Source organism: Myxocyprinus asiaticus, chromosome 28 (genome assembly GCF_019703515.2).
Source record: "Myxocyprinus asiaticus isolate MX2 ecotype Aquarium Trade chromosome 28, UBuf_Myxa_2, whole genome shotgun sequence".
Taxonomy (NCBI): Eukaryota; Metazoa; Chordata; class Actinopteri; order Cypriniformes; family Catostomidae; genus Myxocyprinus; species Myxocyprinus asiaticus.
The window spans coordinates 18,511,017-18,526,619 of record NC_059371.1 but is presented as its reverse complement, the minus strand read 5'-3'; the positions used below and the strand labels follow the sequence as shown (position 1 = coordinate 18,526,619).

Genomic DNA, 15,603 nt, shown 5'->3' with positions numbered 1-15,603 from the left:
TGGAGCTGCATTGATTAGACTGTCTGACTAACAGCCTATTACGTAAGGGTTGTTTCGGCTCATGAAACTCACCTGTGATTGGCTGGATGGTCGCTCAATCAGCCCAAAGTAACAAGATGCAAAGAATACTGTATATAAATCCACCATTTGGACTCAGTATAGGTTTAGCTTGAAAAAGTGCAGGGGACAAAAATCACATTTTGTGGTTCCCCCGCGGCTGCTACGCCCTTGCCTGTGTTTTTGCATGCATGTATGTATGTGTGCTGTTATATGCGTGTGTGTGTGTGTGTGTCAGAGAACTAATAATGGAATAGGCTGTCAGCTTGTCTGAGGAGACCAAAGTGTTTTCAGTGAGCCATGACATGTGATAATCGCATACACACTAACTCCCAGCAGGGACAGACTTGACACACGGAGTGAGTCCTATCAGAGGGACACCACCCACACACACACACTCTCCTTTCACTCCAGCTCAATCTTTCCCAACACTCCTCTAACCCTTGTTTCACTTCCCCTGTGTCCAACAGGTGGGCGTCAGGGCAGGCTGCCAGTGACCGCATTCGAGGCCTTTGACCTGGAGATGAAGAGCTGGACACGGTACCCGTGTATCCCCAGCCGCAGAGCCTTCTCCTGCTGTGCTGCAACTGACAGGGCGTTCTTCAGCCTGGGGGGTCTCCAGCAGCCCGGACCACACAACTTCTACTCCAGACCTCACTTCGTCTCCACTGTGGAGGAATTCGATTGTGAGCAGGGTGAGCGTATTGAACACTCTCTTTCTCAGTAATCAATTTCACTATCTTCCTAAATCCATTTAAACAAATCCTTATTGACAAAACAATACACAAACGAAATGTGAATATTGAAATGTCAGCTCAAAGCCATTTTTCATTGTTAGAGTAATGAATATAACTGCCCTTGTAAGAAAATCCTAAAGGAATGCTTGTGGCATTTCATTCAAATGGGATCAAACAAGAATCCTCCTAGTCCTACTGGATACACTGAAATTCTGTTTAAAAATGAACATGGGAGAAAAAAATAATATCAGATATTTCAGTTTATCCTGTGGAGTCTAACTTGATTCTTAGAGGATTTTTGGTTGATCCCACTTAGGAATGGTTCCAAATTATGATAAAAATTCCATTAGTATTCCTTGGGCAAAAACAATGAGATGTGATGCAATGGCAAGATGTCCATCTGATGCAAATGAAGAAACAATTAAAGGAATAGTTCAGCTAAAAATGAAAAATGAAAAATGAATTTACTATCCCTCATGTATTTCCAAACCAGTATGATTTTATATATTTTGCAGAAAGCAAAAAGATTATTTTTAATCAATATCCCGGTCCATCTTCTCAATACAATGGCAGTTGATAGTGAATCACTTTTAGGCTTAAAAAATACACCCAGAAGTATTATACGCACTATCACAAGCACTATGAGAGAAGCTCATTCACAGTAGCTTGAGTGTTCATTTAGGAACTTGCGATGGTTAGTGCTTAAATCGAGATCAAGTCAAGATTTTCACTCAAAAGGAATGAAATTTCAGGTTGTTTCTCCCCAAACCTATTGTATGCCTTCAAAAGAATTGATAATATGACACACAAGCTGCATGGATTACTTTTATTATACTTTTGGGTGTTTTTTTGAAGCTTTCTAGTGAGCTCCAATGAACTACCATTGTAATGAAAAGATGGACCAGAATATTCATTAAAATTGTTACTTCTGTGTTCCACATTAGAGTCATACTTCAATTACATGATGCTGAGTATAGGATTTGCATTTTTGGGTGAACTATTCCCTTATAAAGTAGCGCAAATGGAATGCGAGAACATGTCCTGTGAGAACGCCCCCCTACCTTGGCGTCTACTTTACGCAAACCCGATTTAAAAATGGATTCCTGTAAACTTTTGGAAAGTGATGCAATTGTTTGTGAATCGTTTATTTATTAATTCAACACCATATCATATAATTTACTCATTTACACTTTCCAGTGATTGACAGCCCTAATACTATTGCTTAAAATGTAATTTGTCAATAAAACACAGACATGAATGACATCAACCTTTGTGAAACAGGTTAATTTGTTCGCTCTCTCTCTCTCTCATTCTGTCTCTGTTGCTCTGTTGCAATGGTTGAGAGCTAAACCTCCTCTCTCTGAGGCTCAGCTTTAATCTTTTCATCCTCAATATGAGATGGTCAAGGGAAAGATTGATATGTTGTTGTGTTCACTGTACGTACAGCACTTGAGGGTGCAAATATATTTGTTTCTCTTTCTCTCTCCATTTCACTGCTGCATAGCAGGGAGCAGTTCTCCAGTATAACAGTATTCACTCCCAAGTGACCACTTGAAGATGTGTGGCTCTTGTGAAATTGCTTAGTCAGTCCACTGGTTTTATAGAATGCATATTTTTAATCCATTCCCATGTTGGGGGAAATCAACAAAGGCACAGTGACAATTTATTCACCTCCTCCTGAGCACTGTAAGAATGGATGCAGTGTACAGAGAATCCAGGAATATCAGGTGTACATTATTCTGACAGGTCAAGTTGGGAGAGAGTTTATGAGCCATTGAAAATGTACTGGCTACCTGCACAAAAATAAAATGTCTTGCAGTAGACAAAAAATGCTAGCCTGTCCTTAAGTCATGGTAATTTCTATGGTGGGTCTCATATTCAGTGGCCCTTTTGTGCACTTAAATCTCACTTAAAAATGTTATTGCATCGAGAGCAAAATATCACAGACAAAGTGGGATCTACAAACAAAAGATGCTAGAACTCAATTCACTTTTAGAAGCCTTTTTTTTTTTTTTATGCCTTTAAAGCTACATGTGTCAATGTGATTTTAGTAGATGTATGAAGTTATTTCCCCTTAAGTTCACACAGGTGTCCATGCAGAGTATCCACAGGTGTAATTCAGCTCATTAAAGACATATTCCACTAACATTTGACAATCATAAAGTGTCCAAATACTTTTGTCTTAATTTTGAACTGTATGCAGTATATATTGTTTTATCATTTTAAACCCAACAAACCTCTTTTTTGTGGAGTGTTTTGCTTGAAATGAGTGCTTATGCTGTCTGTCTTTGTGCAAATATCAAACCAAGTGTGCATTTATTTTAATGTCAGTGGCTTTCATACATTTTGTGGTTCAAGTGTCCAAATACTTCTTGGGGCCACTGTGGCACTGAGAGAAACATCATATCCATTCATATCTTTTGCTGAACATATTGATCCAACATCCACACTGATTCAACAGTGATATTGATCCAACATATTTGCTCTTCTGTGTTGGTTTTCTCCCACTGTTCTCCAGTCTGTTTGGCATTTAATTAAAGTGTAATTCCCTGCCTTGTTTGAGCCATATTTTCCCCATCCCAGAGGTACCAGTCAAGGAGCTTTTAATTGCACTAACAAAAATAAGAGTGCTCTGTCAAAAAATCCCCACAGACCACTGGCCCTTATCAAAAGGCTACGTGTTGTTTTTTTTATCTCCTGACGCTATCCTTTCTTATTCCCTTTCCATTTGCTAGCTAATATGTGTGTGTTTGTGTAGCAGTTCTGACAGAGTCGATGCCAGGATGAAATACTTGGGGGGGTGGGGTTGTATGTGGAATTTCAGAGGGGGGCCACATTTTGAGAATGATAAGTACAGTAAAATTGCTCATAGAAATATCACTTAAAAACAAAGATCAAGATTTCATTATAGGGCCCCAGATCAGTCATTTTGCAATACAGTTTTGCATAGAGTCAAAATTCAGAACGCACCATATAACTAATACTTCACAGCAGTCAATTTAGTTCACCAAATCATACCCTCATTTAACTAGACTAACCAGAAATAATGCTAAGCAACTGCTATGACCTATAGTCCTTAACACATATTTTTCAATGAATTCCCATCATTACTTCAACACGAATTCCATGTGTCCCGCCTTGAGAATCTCCGCAAATTTGTTGTAAATGTCATTAAAACGTCTGTGGTTGGCATGTGGTCTACGTGTGTGTGTGTGTGTGTGTGTGTGTGTGTGTGTGTGTGTAGTTGTAAAAGTTTAAAATTGCATTATTATAAACAAAAATCAATAAATATTTTGTGGTCATTTTAATTTTAGTTTTGGAGTCATGAAAATGCATTTTTGATTAGTTTCAGTTTTTCCTGTTATGCAAGTCTTCATTTAGTTTTTGCTTTAGTTTTTGTTAAAAATAATAACATTGAATTTTATTATATATATATATATATATATATATATATATATATATATATATATATATATATATATATATATATATGTTATTGTCAGTTTTTTGTCTATATTGGAATAGTTCACCCAAAAAATTAAAATGCTATCATTTAATTTTTTGGAATGTTTTTCTAAACCTGACTTTCTCTTTTCTGTGTAAAAAAAAAAAAAAAAGGAGATGTTATCCTCAGTCATCATTCACTTTCATTGCATCTTTTTATCATGCAATAAAAGTGAATGGTGACTGAGAATAACATTCTACCTACCAACTCATTTGGTATTACATGGAAAAAAAGTGAATCCCTTAAGGTAAACTATGCTTTTAAATAATTTCACATTTTAGTAGAAGTTTGAGAAGCATTAACCAAAATAAAAACAATAGATCTTTGCACATTTTGCCATTGAAAAGTTACATCAGTGCTTCCCCACTCTTGAAAAGCAGCCATGATTCTCAGACACTTAGACTGACTCAAGTACAGAATATCTGATTTTTCTTCTTGATATGGGGGTCATTCTCACTCACTCTCACTCAAGTCATATTCCTGACAGTCTATCTTAAACCTCTTCTACACCACTGCCTCCATCCACTACACTAAGGCAAAGAAATGAATAAAAAAAGGATAGAATGAACGTTGCTGGATGTTTAAACATCAAGCACCTATTTGGCTCCTATGTGCTTTTTAATGAGATATCTGGCTTTTTAAATGGAGAAGAATTGGAGGAGCCAAGGTTGAAATAAATCACCTTCTATTTGGGACAGCAAGAGTGTGCTGTAAGATTACGGCAGGTAGAATGGAGAGGGGAGGGTTGAATCGCACAGGACAGGTTGTAACTGCTCGATTTTACGTTTTAATCAGATGCATTTGCATTTTAACGACCTGTCCTTGCCGCAGTTTGTAGAGTTAATGGAAGCCTTGTGAACCCTGATATTGGGACTGCGAGTATGTGAAAGAAAGATTACGTGTGCACAGGGCTATAGATATAGTGTGTGTGTGTGTGTGTGGGTGTGTGTGTGGGCAGGTTTAAGTGGTTTACGAGGACTTTTGTTAGGTTACAAACTGGTAATTACAAGGGTATTATGCTATAAATGTGGTTTATGAGGACATTTCTAGTGTCCCCATAATTCAAATTGCTTAGGGGTTAGGTTAGGGGTAGGGTTAGGGGATAGAATCTATAGTTCGTACAGTATAAAAATCATTGTCTATGGCGAGTCCACATAATGATAGCTGCACCAACATGTGTGTGTGTGTGTGTGTGTGTGTGTGTGTGTGTGTGTGTGTGTGTGTGTTTAATGTAGGATAGCGCAAGTCCTCCTTGTGTAAGTGGCAATCACTAATTCCATTATCACTTTACCTATTACTGTAGAGTTTTGCGGCAATATACTGAGTATACTGTGCAGTATTCAGTAAGTAGAAAGTTAGTATTCCATGCTCAACCTAGCCTCTGTGTTTCTGCACAGTTGTTATTTTCTCAGCAGCAGAATGAGAAACAACAAGTTGATGACCTGATTGTGATATCTGTTCATTTTACCTGGGAGTCTTGTCTTGCCAGAAGCACATCTGTTCAATTATGAGAGCTGGATAAAGTAAGATTTCTCTTAGTCATCTATGGTGGAACTTAGGAGGGAATATCTCCCTCAAGTATCATCAGAGCAGTGCTGCTTAAAAGGCCAAGAAGGGGCTTGTTAGAAAGGAATCATCAGAGTGAGAGTCTCTGTTTGTCTATTCCACTGCTCTCTTTTAGATTTAGATGGTTGCTCAGAAGCATACAAATTGGAATGTTTTAGAACACCATTTATTAATTCATTTCAAGAAACTCAGTTGTGAATATGCATCTTAAATTCAGTTTTGGGAAAGCTACTCAAAAAATTTAGCTGTCTAAGCCGTCAACTACTCAACAAAAATATTAGTTAAACTCAGTGTTGGGCAAGCTACTCAAAAAATGTAGCAAGCTAAGCTACAAACTATTCAACAGAACAATTTGTTAAGCTAAGCTAAAAGCTACACATCAGAGAAAGTAGCAAGTTACACTACTAGATGAATATATAGATGACTAGTATACTGTATATACGCAGAGTATAAAAAAATCGAAATTTTTACATTTTATTTTTCAGATTTAGACTACTACCTCAACAAACCCATACCCATTTAAACATAATTTAATTTGCACATTCCTGTATAAAAACTCTATGTACATACAGTATAGTATTCATCCATATATTCATCTATACAATACAGAAATACAGCAGCTAGACAGAATTACAGGATATATCACCAGAGGCCAAATTTCTATGGCGAGTCCTCATAATGATAGCTGCACCATAGCTGTGTGTGTGTGTGTGTGTGTGTGTGTGTGTATGTGTGGGCAGGTTTAAGTGGTTTACGAGGACTTTTTTTGTAGGTTACAAACTGGTAATTACAAGGGTATTATGCTATAAATGTGGTTTATGAGGACATTTCTAGTGTCCCCATAATTCAAATCGCTTAAAAAAACATACTAAACAATGTTTTATTGAAAATGTAAAAATGCAGAAAGTTTTTTGTGAGGGTTAGGTTTAGGGGTAGGGTTAGGGGTAAATTGATATATGACTACCATATTCATATACTATTGTATTTACATGGTGCTTCAACGTAACTAAAAAAATACCATGGTACTTTGCAATATGATTACCATATTCATATAGCCTACCACTGTATTAACACTGTGTCTCCAGGTAATGGTACATGTCCAAAAAACATGGTAATCCCATGGTAATATTTATGTGTTTTCATGTAGGCTAATACGTGTTTTGATACTCTTTTGGTTGGAAATGTATTTACCTGCAGAAGTCGTTGACAAGCTGCAAATGTGTTGAACTTTATAAAGACATCACTGGCAAATGATAGGATGTATTTGCAGGTTTCATTTCCATTGATTGTAGATGCACTGCAACCAGCGTTATCTTTATTTTCTGTGTTATAAAATACACCATGAGCTTGTTGGCAAGTGAGAGCATGCACAAATGATTCAGCAGTGCGTGCGCAAACTTTGAGTCATTCAGACTGAATCGCAAACCAATTCACACTTCTTTCCTATCATGTGTGACCAATTCATTTTAAAGGACCGACTCAGATGAGCGATTAATTTGTGATTGGACATCTTTAGTTTTGGTTCAAAACTGGCGATAGTAAACTTTGTTATATATATATATATATATCACACATTAATAACTACACCTCGCTCTCCACTGCCCCACGCCAAGATCCTTCCAAGAACACCAAATATAATGCCCCATTTCCGAAAAAGCAAATCCAAATTCCCCAGTCCTCTAGATGACCCTTCTTCGAGAGCCACCACCCTCCCCATCTCCGAGCACCACTCCTGAAATGGAGGCGCTCCAGCCGACTTCCATCCCCTTAAAAAAACTTGTCTGGTGATCATAACACTGGTTAGGACCTAATTTTTTAAGTGTTTATATATTGATGACTGCCCCATCGCCTGAAACACAGAGTCTGGGGAACAATGAAATTTGAGTGCCCAATACGTCACACATAAAACTCTGAAACTGTGCTTCTATATATTACACAAATTATACATGCTTATCTGAAGAGAAGGATGATATTTTTTATCTGCATAATATCAGGCAGTTTAAAGACTGAGGCTGTGCTCACAGTGCACACAGATGATTTTCCTGACATTTCTTTTTCCAGACACTCATAAGCAATTATTTTCAATGAATTCCACTTCAGCACATGCAGAATAATGAAATATTTATGACACTTATTTCATGTTTAGTTTATAGGGATTTGTCATGCTGCATTATGAACTCAGGTTTACAAATGGCTTTTAAGTTTAATATCAAAGCAATACTTTGTTATTGTTAAGAGCAACCAAGCTTAGAGATTTCTCACTGTTTTTCCCTCAGGGTTTTAAGACCGGATGAAATTGCTTGACAAGCGCAGTTTTCTTTCCTGTGTATTTCCTACTGAACCAGAAAGTTTGGGAAGGACATATCGAAAGGCTTGTCCCTTGTTAAATTGCCAATAGGCTTTAGTTACATCATGACCATGAATTATGATTTGCTACTTGTTAGTCGGTTGCAGATGGTATTATGGGGACATTCTCATTCTAGAAAGCATTTGATTGGAAAAAAAAATCTGTGTAGTGCAAGATGACTCATCAGTATTTTTGCTCTGTTTTCCCTGAAGAGAAAGATATTGAGTAGCATATAAATGGCTTGAAAACCAACAGACATTGACTAAAAGCCACAGAACTCAAGTTTAAAAGTAAAATAAATTGGTCTTTAAATTTTGTGTGGTACAATATATCATTTATCATTAGAGAAGTACTGTAATGCATTTGCTCATTAATGTTTAAAACTGTTTGAAACATGTCAAATCAATTAAGAACATTTCCGAAATGAATACAAATGAAAGGGGGCACTAAAGGATTGCCGGCCATGACTTAAGATTGTCCTCTGTCCTTTGGCCAGCTGTTTTGTCCATCTGCCAGCATTTATGTGCAGGGCTTGAGATCTCTGTCTCTTTTCTTTCTATCAGTCAGAGCTACAGTAAGTGAGAGTGTGTGCAAAGTGCCTTTGCAATTTTTGCAGATACAGTATATGCTCATCGTCGTGCATAATCAAACACCTTTCTCAAATACTCGTTGTGCCTGTCTGTCTCTCCACATTTCTTTACTATTATTCCCTTCATGTCATTTACTATCTCATTTTCTTTGGCTCCTTCCTGTGCTGTCACATCTAATACCTTCATGTCATTTTTTTTTTTTTTAACCACTCTTTTTTTTACCATTCTATAGCATCTTTCTTCATTCTTTCATCCTTTGCTTATGTTTGCTAACTGTTTTCTTGTTCAGTCTACTTCAGCATCATTAATCATGCAATTATGTTGCAACCTCAAGACAATCAACTCTAGTTTGTTAGCATGCATATTGAGACATTATGTATTGATGTACTGCTGTGGCTGTAATGTTTGAGATGACTCGGTAATTGCTCAACATACAGGGCACATTTCAATACAAGTGCAGTTGTATTTACATGTTAAAGCTTGAATGAATTTTCAGCATGCATTAATTAGAGATGTTAATACATAATAACAACATTGTGAAGCAACATAGCTGCAGTTAAAGTTGTATCTACTGTTGCAGGAAAAAGTATGTGAACTCTTGGATTTACCACGTAGATTTGCATAATTAGTCATAAAATTTAATGAGATCTTCAAGTATGTCACAATAATAGACATGCGCAATCTGCATAAACAATGAATACACAAATTATTGTATGTTTTCATGTCTTTATTGAGCACATTCAGAGTGCAAATGTTTTGTAAACTGGGTAACACTTCTTTGGGAGAAAAACCAATAGGAAAGAACATTTTCAAATTAAATCGTTTTAATATCTCAACTGTGTCTCCTAGAAAGCAGTGATATAACATAAAGTTTACGTGGAAACTTTTGCTTTCTCTGATTGTTATCTTAAGAAAATTACCAAAGTAATCTTAGTTTTATTACTCCTGAGGAATTTTAGGAGATACGGGAGATATATGAGATATCTGAGATCTCCCTTTATGTCTCCTGAGCTATGAAAGAGCAACCTCTGAGCAATAAAATTTTCCGCTGGGTATACCTCCACCGAATGTTTCCTGTAATTGCGGATCAAACCTGCACAATGGTTAGGAGAAATTTTCTTCCTGCAACTGTAAATATGCATATGCCTTTTTGTATTTGAGAAGTTTTGCTAAATGAAAAGAATGCAATCACTGCTCATCAAGAGAAATACTTGAGTGATTTTGTGAACATATTTTCACAGAACTGAAAAAAAAAAAAAAAGAAAAAAAATGTTTTTGAGATAACACAATAAACTTTTTTTAATTATTTCCCTCAATTGCAAAAGGGTAGATAAAAATGAAAGCACAAGAATTACAATAAGTTGTCGTCCCACTGCAGCTAAGAGACTGCTGGCATCAAGCAGGAAACATACAGTTAATCACACAGCCAGGAAATGAAAGCAGAGGGCATGGAGCACCAGTAATTGAGTTACTGTGCTAAATGTGTCCCATCAGCTAATGGCCCTGGATTATGATGATGCAGCATTACTGATATCGCACTGTAATATCACTGGACTCTAGTTGCATCCTTTACAATATGACTGAAAATGATTCTTCAATACCCTCTGGGAAATGTAATATGGCTGATCTTGCCTCTGACTTTTATAGTTTGACTGTGAGTTATTGAGGAGAGAACATCCACTGTGTCAAATGAAAGCCTTTTTTCTTTTGCGTCATGCGTCCTCTAATGATGAAACTGCCAAGCCGGTGCAAAAAAAACCCATTTTGAACTGTCATCATAGGATGCTGTTGTACCCCACCAGGCTTCTTAAAGGGTTAGTTCACCCAAAAATGTAAATTCGCTCATCATGATATCCCAGGTGTGTATGACTTTCTTTCTTCTGTTGATCACATTTGAAGAAATATAGAATAATATTTTAAGGACCTCAGTAGGTCCTTAAAATGCAAGTGTATGGTGATTAGACCTTTGAAGCTCCAAAAAGATCAGCAAGTCAGCACAAAGTCATCCATACTCCAGCTGTTAAATCAATGTTTTATAAAGAGAAATGATCACTTTTGGTGAGAAAAGATAAATATTTAATTTAATTTTATCTATAACGCATCACTTATGTGGTATGCGCGTGTGACGTAATAGCGTTGGCATGTTCATGCAAGAACTGACGCACATCCGAGACACCCGGAAGAGCAGCACTGTTTACAGCCGAGTAGGAGGAAAGCTGTTCAGAAGCTTCACTGGTTTTGGTTTAGATCTGCAGTTGTGTCTGTTTCTTTACTTACAATGGTGCATTTGTGTGCTTATCCTGGATGTCTCAACCGAGAGAAGAACGTGAGATTACGTCCGTAACAACATGAATTCGCCACACGAGAGACCACGTAAACTCAGCATTCTCGTGATTACATCACACACATATACTGCTGCTGACTGATTTATATTTAAAAAGTACTTATATATTGATCTTTTTAGCACCAAAAGCGATTGTTTCTCTTTATAAGACATTAATTTGACTGCTGGAGTAGTTTGGATGATGTTTATGCTGACTGCCTGTTCTTTTTGGAGCTTCAAAGGTCTGATCACCATCCACTTGCATTTTAAGGACCTGCTGAGCTGAGATATTTTTCTATTTTTCTTCAAATATGTTCTGGTGAAAAAAAGAAAGTCATACACATCTAGGATATCATGATGGTGAGTAAATAATTAGAGAATTTTCATTTTTGGGTGAACTATCCCTTTAAATATGAGGGCGACATTAGGGTGAGCAGATAAATACATTTTCATTTTTGGGTGAACTACTCCTTTAATGAGAGGGCACCTATTTGATAAACCACTAAGGATTAGCTGTACACAAATCAGCAGATGGTGTTTGTATAGACACAAAGCACATGTTGAGCATTGCTGCCTCTCACAACTCTTCCAAACACTGAGGCTCATTACCTTAGCTGCTGTGTCCTGTGGCACGCAGGCACAGTGTATTCACTCATTATGTGTGACGGCTGCCATTGTCAGCTTGTGTTCTCTGGGCATGCATGCATAAATGAGTGTGGCGTTTGGAACAATGTTGGATTCCTCAGACTTACACACAGTTACATTGTACAGACAAGGTTTGTGTTTGAAGCTTTTAATGTGAATTTCCTCCCTAAAGGTTTTAACAATTACAGCATGCCAAGGTCAGAAATTAACCAAGGCGTTAAATGTGGCAAAAATGTCACACACAGAAAAAGAAAATTGTAACCCAAAGAATTTGGTAATATCTAAATTAAGTGGGTTTTGATTAAAGTCAGAAAAATTATTTACTGTAACATCGCTGAATCAACATGAATACATTAGGTTACACCAACAAAGCTTATCTTAAGCATTAGATCAGGTAGAAATAGCTTGTTAAGTAACATCTGCAGGTTACTACTTTTTTCAGCAGATATTTCAAGACGAGGGGCTGAAAATGCCCGCATAGTATTTTTCTCTAACATTTAACAATAAATATTTCATTATATTCCTTAAGGACTATCTAGTTTTGGGTTTAGTGCCTCTGCAGACATTATAGTGACCTATAGCTGTCAGATATCTGTATTCAGTGACTCAAGAGGCAAGTGTTGTTGAATGTATAGCTTGTAAGGAGTGGTTTTTAATTAGTAAAACATGAGGAAAACAGTCCCCAAAACATCAAAACTTTAAACAGTGATTACTCCTAAATGTACTTGTTAGACAGTAGAGAGCTGGGTAATTTATTGACACTGTAAAAAGTGGTTATGTGCAATTGTTAATTGAGGTGTGTAACTTCTTCAGTGTTAAAATACTTTCTTTGATCCCAGCTTAAAGGAATAGTTCACCCAAAAATGAAAATTTGCTGATAATTTACTCACCCTCAGGCCATCCAAGATGTATCTGAGTTTCTTTCTTCATCAAAACAGAATTTAAGATTTTTAGGATTTCATTTCAGGCCTCTTCCTTTATACAATGTAAGTGAATGCATATTTAGGGTGCATCAAAATAATCCACAGGACTCCAGTCGACAAATAAAGTTCTTCTGAACCCAAACGATTGATTATTTTTAGAAACAAAACAATACTTATATACTTTTTAACTATAAATGTTCGCTTCCGTACATCTCTGTGACGCGCACTCATGAGAGGGATGACGTAAGCTCGTTGGTAAGGTCACGCGTCACGTGGAGGAGTCAGGAAGCACGTCATTGTTTACAAGAGGAGCAGCGCTGTACAGAAGTTCAATTGTCTTTGCTGTAGATTTGTATTTGTATGAGTGTATTGTTCAAAACGATCATTTGGTGTGTGTATCCTGGATGCTTCAACCTTCAGAAACCCGGGATATAAACTTTTCATCGATTGCCTATACATTGTTGGGCCTCATGTATTCAGATAGAAGACAAAGGCAGGCTTAACACAGTCGTAAAACCTAACTCAGGCCCCCACATAACAAGTCATAAATCTTACTGATAAAAACCGCGCCAAAATCAAACAAAGGGAGTCCAAAACAGACTACAAATCCCATGAAGCCTTGCTCACTAAAGGATTGAACTCTCAGCTCCTGTTGGATGAGGCACACGACAGAACGCACCTCAACCATGACATCATCAGGAGTTGAAATACCTCTGAAATGCTTCCGGGATTTGCTTCCAGCAACTTTGCTCGCCGTGCGTAGACGCAGCTCATCGCTGCTCTCAGGTGCAGCCTAGTGGCACAAGGAAGTAATGTCCGACTTGAAACTGTGGCCATACAATCTCCATCTCGCTGGACGAGTTGAGATTACTCTGTGTTCCACCGAACACTCTAACGGATCCGAAGGAGACCGCCGAGCAATCCGCATCTTCATCCGTTTGCCTGCAGAAGTGAAGAGATAAAAGATTTCTCTTCCATCTTCAATCAAGTTGACGTCGCTGATTTCTCCGCCAGCCCGCCGAGAATCAGCAGCCGTACTGCCCACCGACAGAGCAAGGAAACGGCCTCCCGTCATCACCCGAGCCTCGAGGAACCGAGTCTGAGTTAAAGGACAGATGAACACACATTCTGTCCTCATGCGATTCAAGTAAGAGGTTTACGTCTGGGCAGAGATAGAATATTATAGTGTGTTATTCTTGTGTATCAAGGTTATTGCTTGTACAGTTTACGGACTGCCATGTCCGCTCATTATTAATACTCAGGGTATTAATTATCACAAATTTGATTTGCTGTATTGTAGTCCAACCACATTGGACTGTTGTGCATTTCCGCCATCGCGGGTGAGACCGGCAAACTGAGTTTATCCATTAAAGAATCAAAGACCGCGGGACAGTTTACGAGCCGTCCACCGCGTTTCTGAGTGATAAACTAACAGTTGCTTTCTCTCCCACGATCGCGAAATCGGCTTTGGGGCCGTCACTTAATTCTCTCTCTCTCTTATACTAACACACACACACACACACACGACCCATCACAAACATTCTCGCACACATTTTTGGCTAGTAGATAGCTTCGTGATAAAGCTCAGCTTTGTCCCTAAGCTACCATTGACTGGTTTCTCTCCGCCCACATTCGCGGCCATATTCTCTGGCCGGAAGTCTCGCGTGACATACTCTCCACGAGAGTCACGTCTGCCATTTTGTGCGCGTCCCTCCTTACACACACACACACACACACACTCGCTCTCACACACACACACACACACTGTCACACACACACCTTATGTGTTATAGGATTATTTTGATTTCCATATCTAATCATATCACTGTTTAGTTTGTAGTTGTAAGTCGGAAGTTTATTGACTGCATTGTATTAATTATTAATTGATATTACTGCATAAATAAACTTTTGTTTATATTACAAAGAGAAGTGTTTTGGTTTGTTTTGCATACGCCTGTGTCATGCTGACGGGATGTCAGTGCTCGGATTCAAACCTTCATTCATTGATTTTTCCAAAAATCGTTATTCTTCGGATGTCGATTTTCCTAAGAAAACAATCTAATATTGAGACTGTTATATTATTTGGTTATTAGTCCCTGATTCCAGGGTGGTGCCCCATCAATATTAATCCTTATTAATATTCTATTGATTTTTGATAATTATCTTTGATGATTGTTGAATTTGAATGATCAATAAGCTAGTGTTAATTTTAATTAATGTTTCATCGATGTTAACAATTAACGATTATCTTTGATAATTGTTGATTTAAAGGATTTAAAAAAGCTAACATTGATTCTCATCAATGTTCTATTGATTTTAATAATTAATAATTATCTTTGATAATTATTAATTATTGCTAATAACCAAACCCGCTCCTAAACGTAGCACACTACATTTACTGGAGCCCCATATGAGGTTTTAATGAGTTAAGATTCAATTAATTAATTTAAATATTAATTTATAACTAAAGAAATAATTATCAATTATTTCTGATAGTAACACTGATCTAAACAACCAGTAAAGCCCTACAACATGATCATGAGCGAATTAAGCTCTGGCTTATCGTGCTGAACCTGGATATCAGTACACCCCTATATTCTCTCAAATATTGGAGGGTGTGCAGTGAACATTTTACCCCTGAGGATTTCAGACCATCGAAAGAAACAAAGGGTCAATATCTGAATTCATCGGCGGTGCCTGTGCTGTTTTTCCAGTGAACTCATGTATGTGTGAAAACTTTGTCATTGTCACACCTTCCTCGGGCTCTGCACCTCCCTCAGCTCTCCGCTCCTCATCACCCGATTTCTAATTCACCACACCAGCATTCAGTTCACTCGCTTATCACTGCCTGCATAAATAACTCACCTTCACGCCACATCACTGTCAAGTCTCACACAAAGGACTCGCAGT

At 37.6% G+C, this 15,603-nt stretch overlaps 1 protein-coding gene across 1 annotated transcript in view; it reads left to right on the top strand.

Moving 5' to 3' along the window:
- The window catches only part of LOC127418501 (kelch domain-containing protein 8B-like), a 181,438-nt gene that overhangs the window by 146,643 nt on the left and 19,192 nt on the right, over nucleotides 1-15,603 (top strand). The window contains exon 3 of the mRNA XM_051659095.1: nucleotides 528-752. Coding sequence (XP_051515055.1) covers nucleotides 528-752 — 225 coding nt within the window. The remainder of the gene's footprint in view (nucleotides 1-527; nucleotides 753-15,603) is intronic.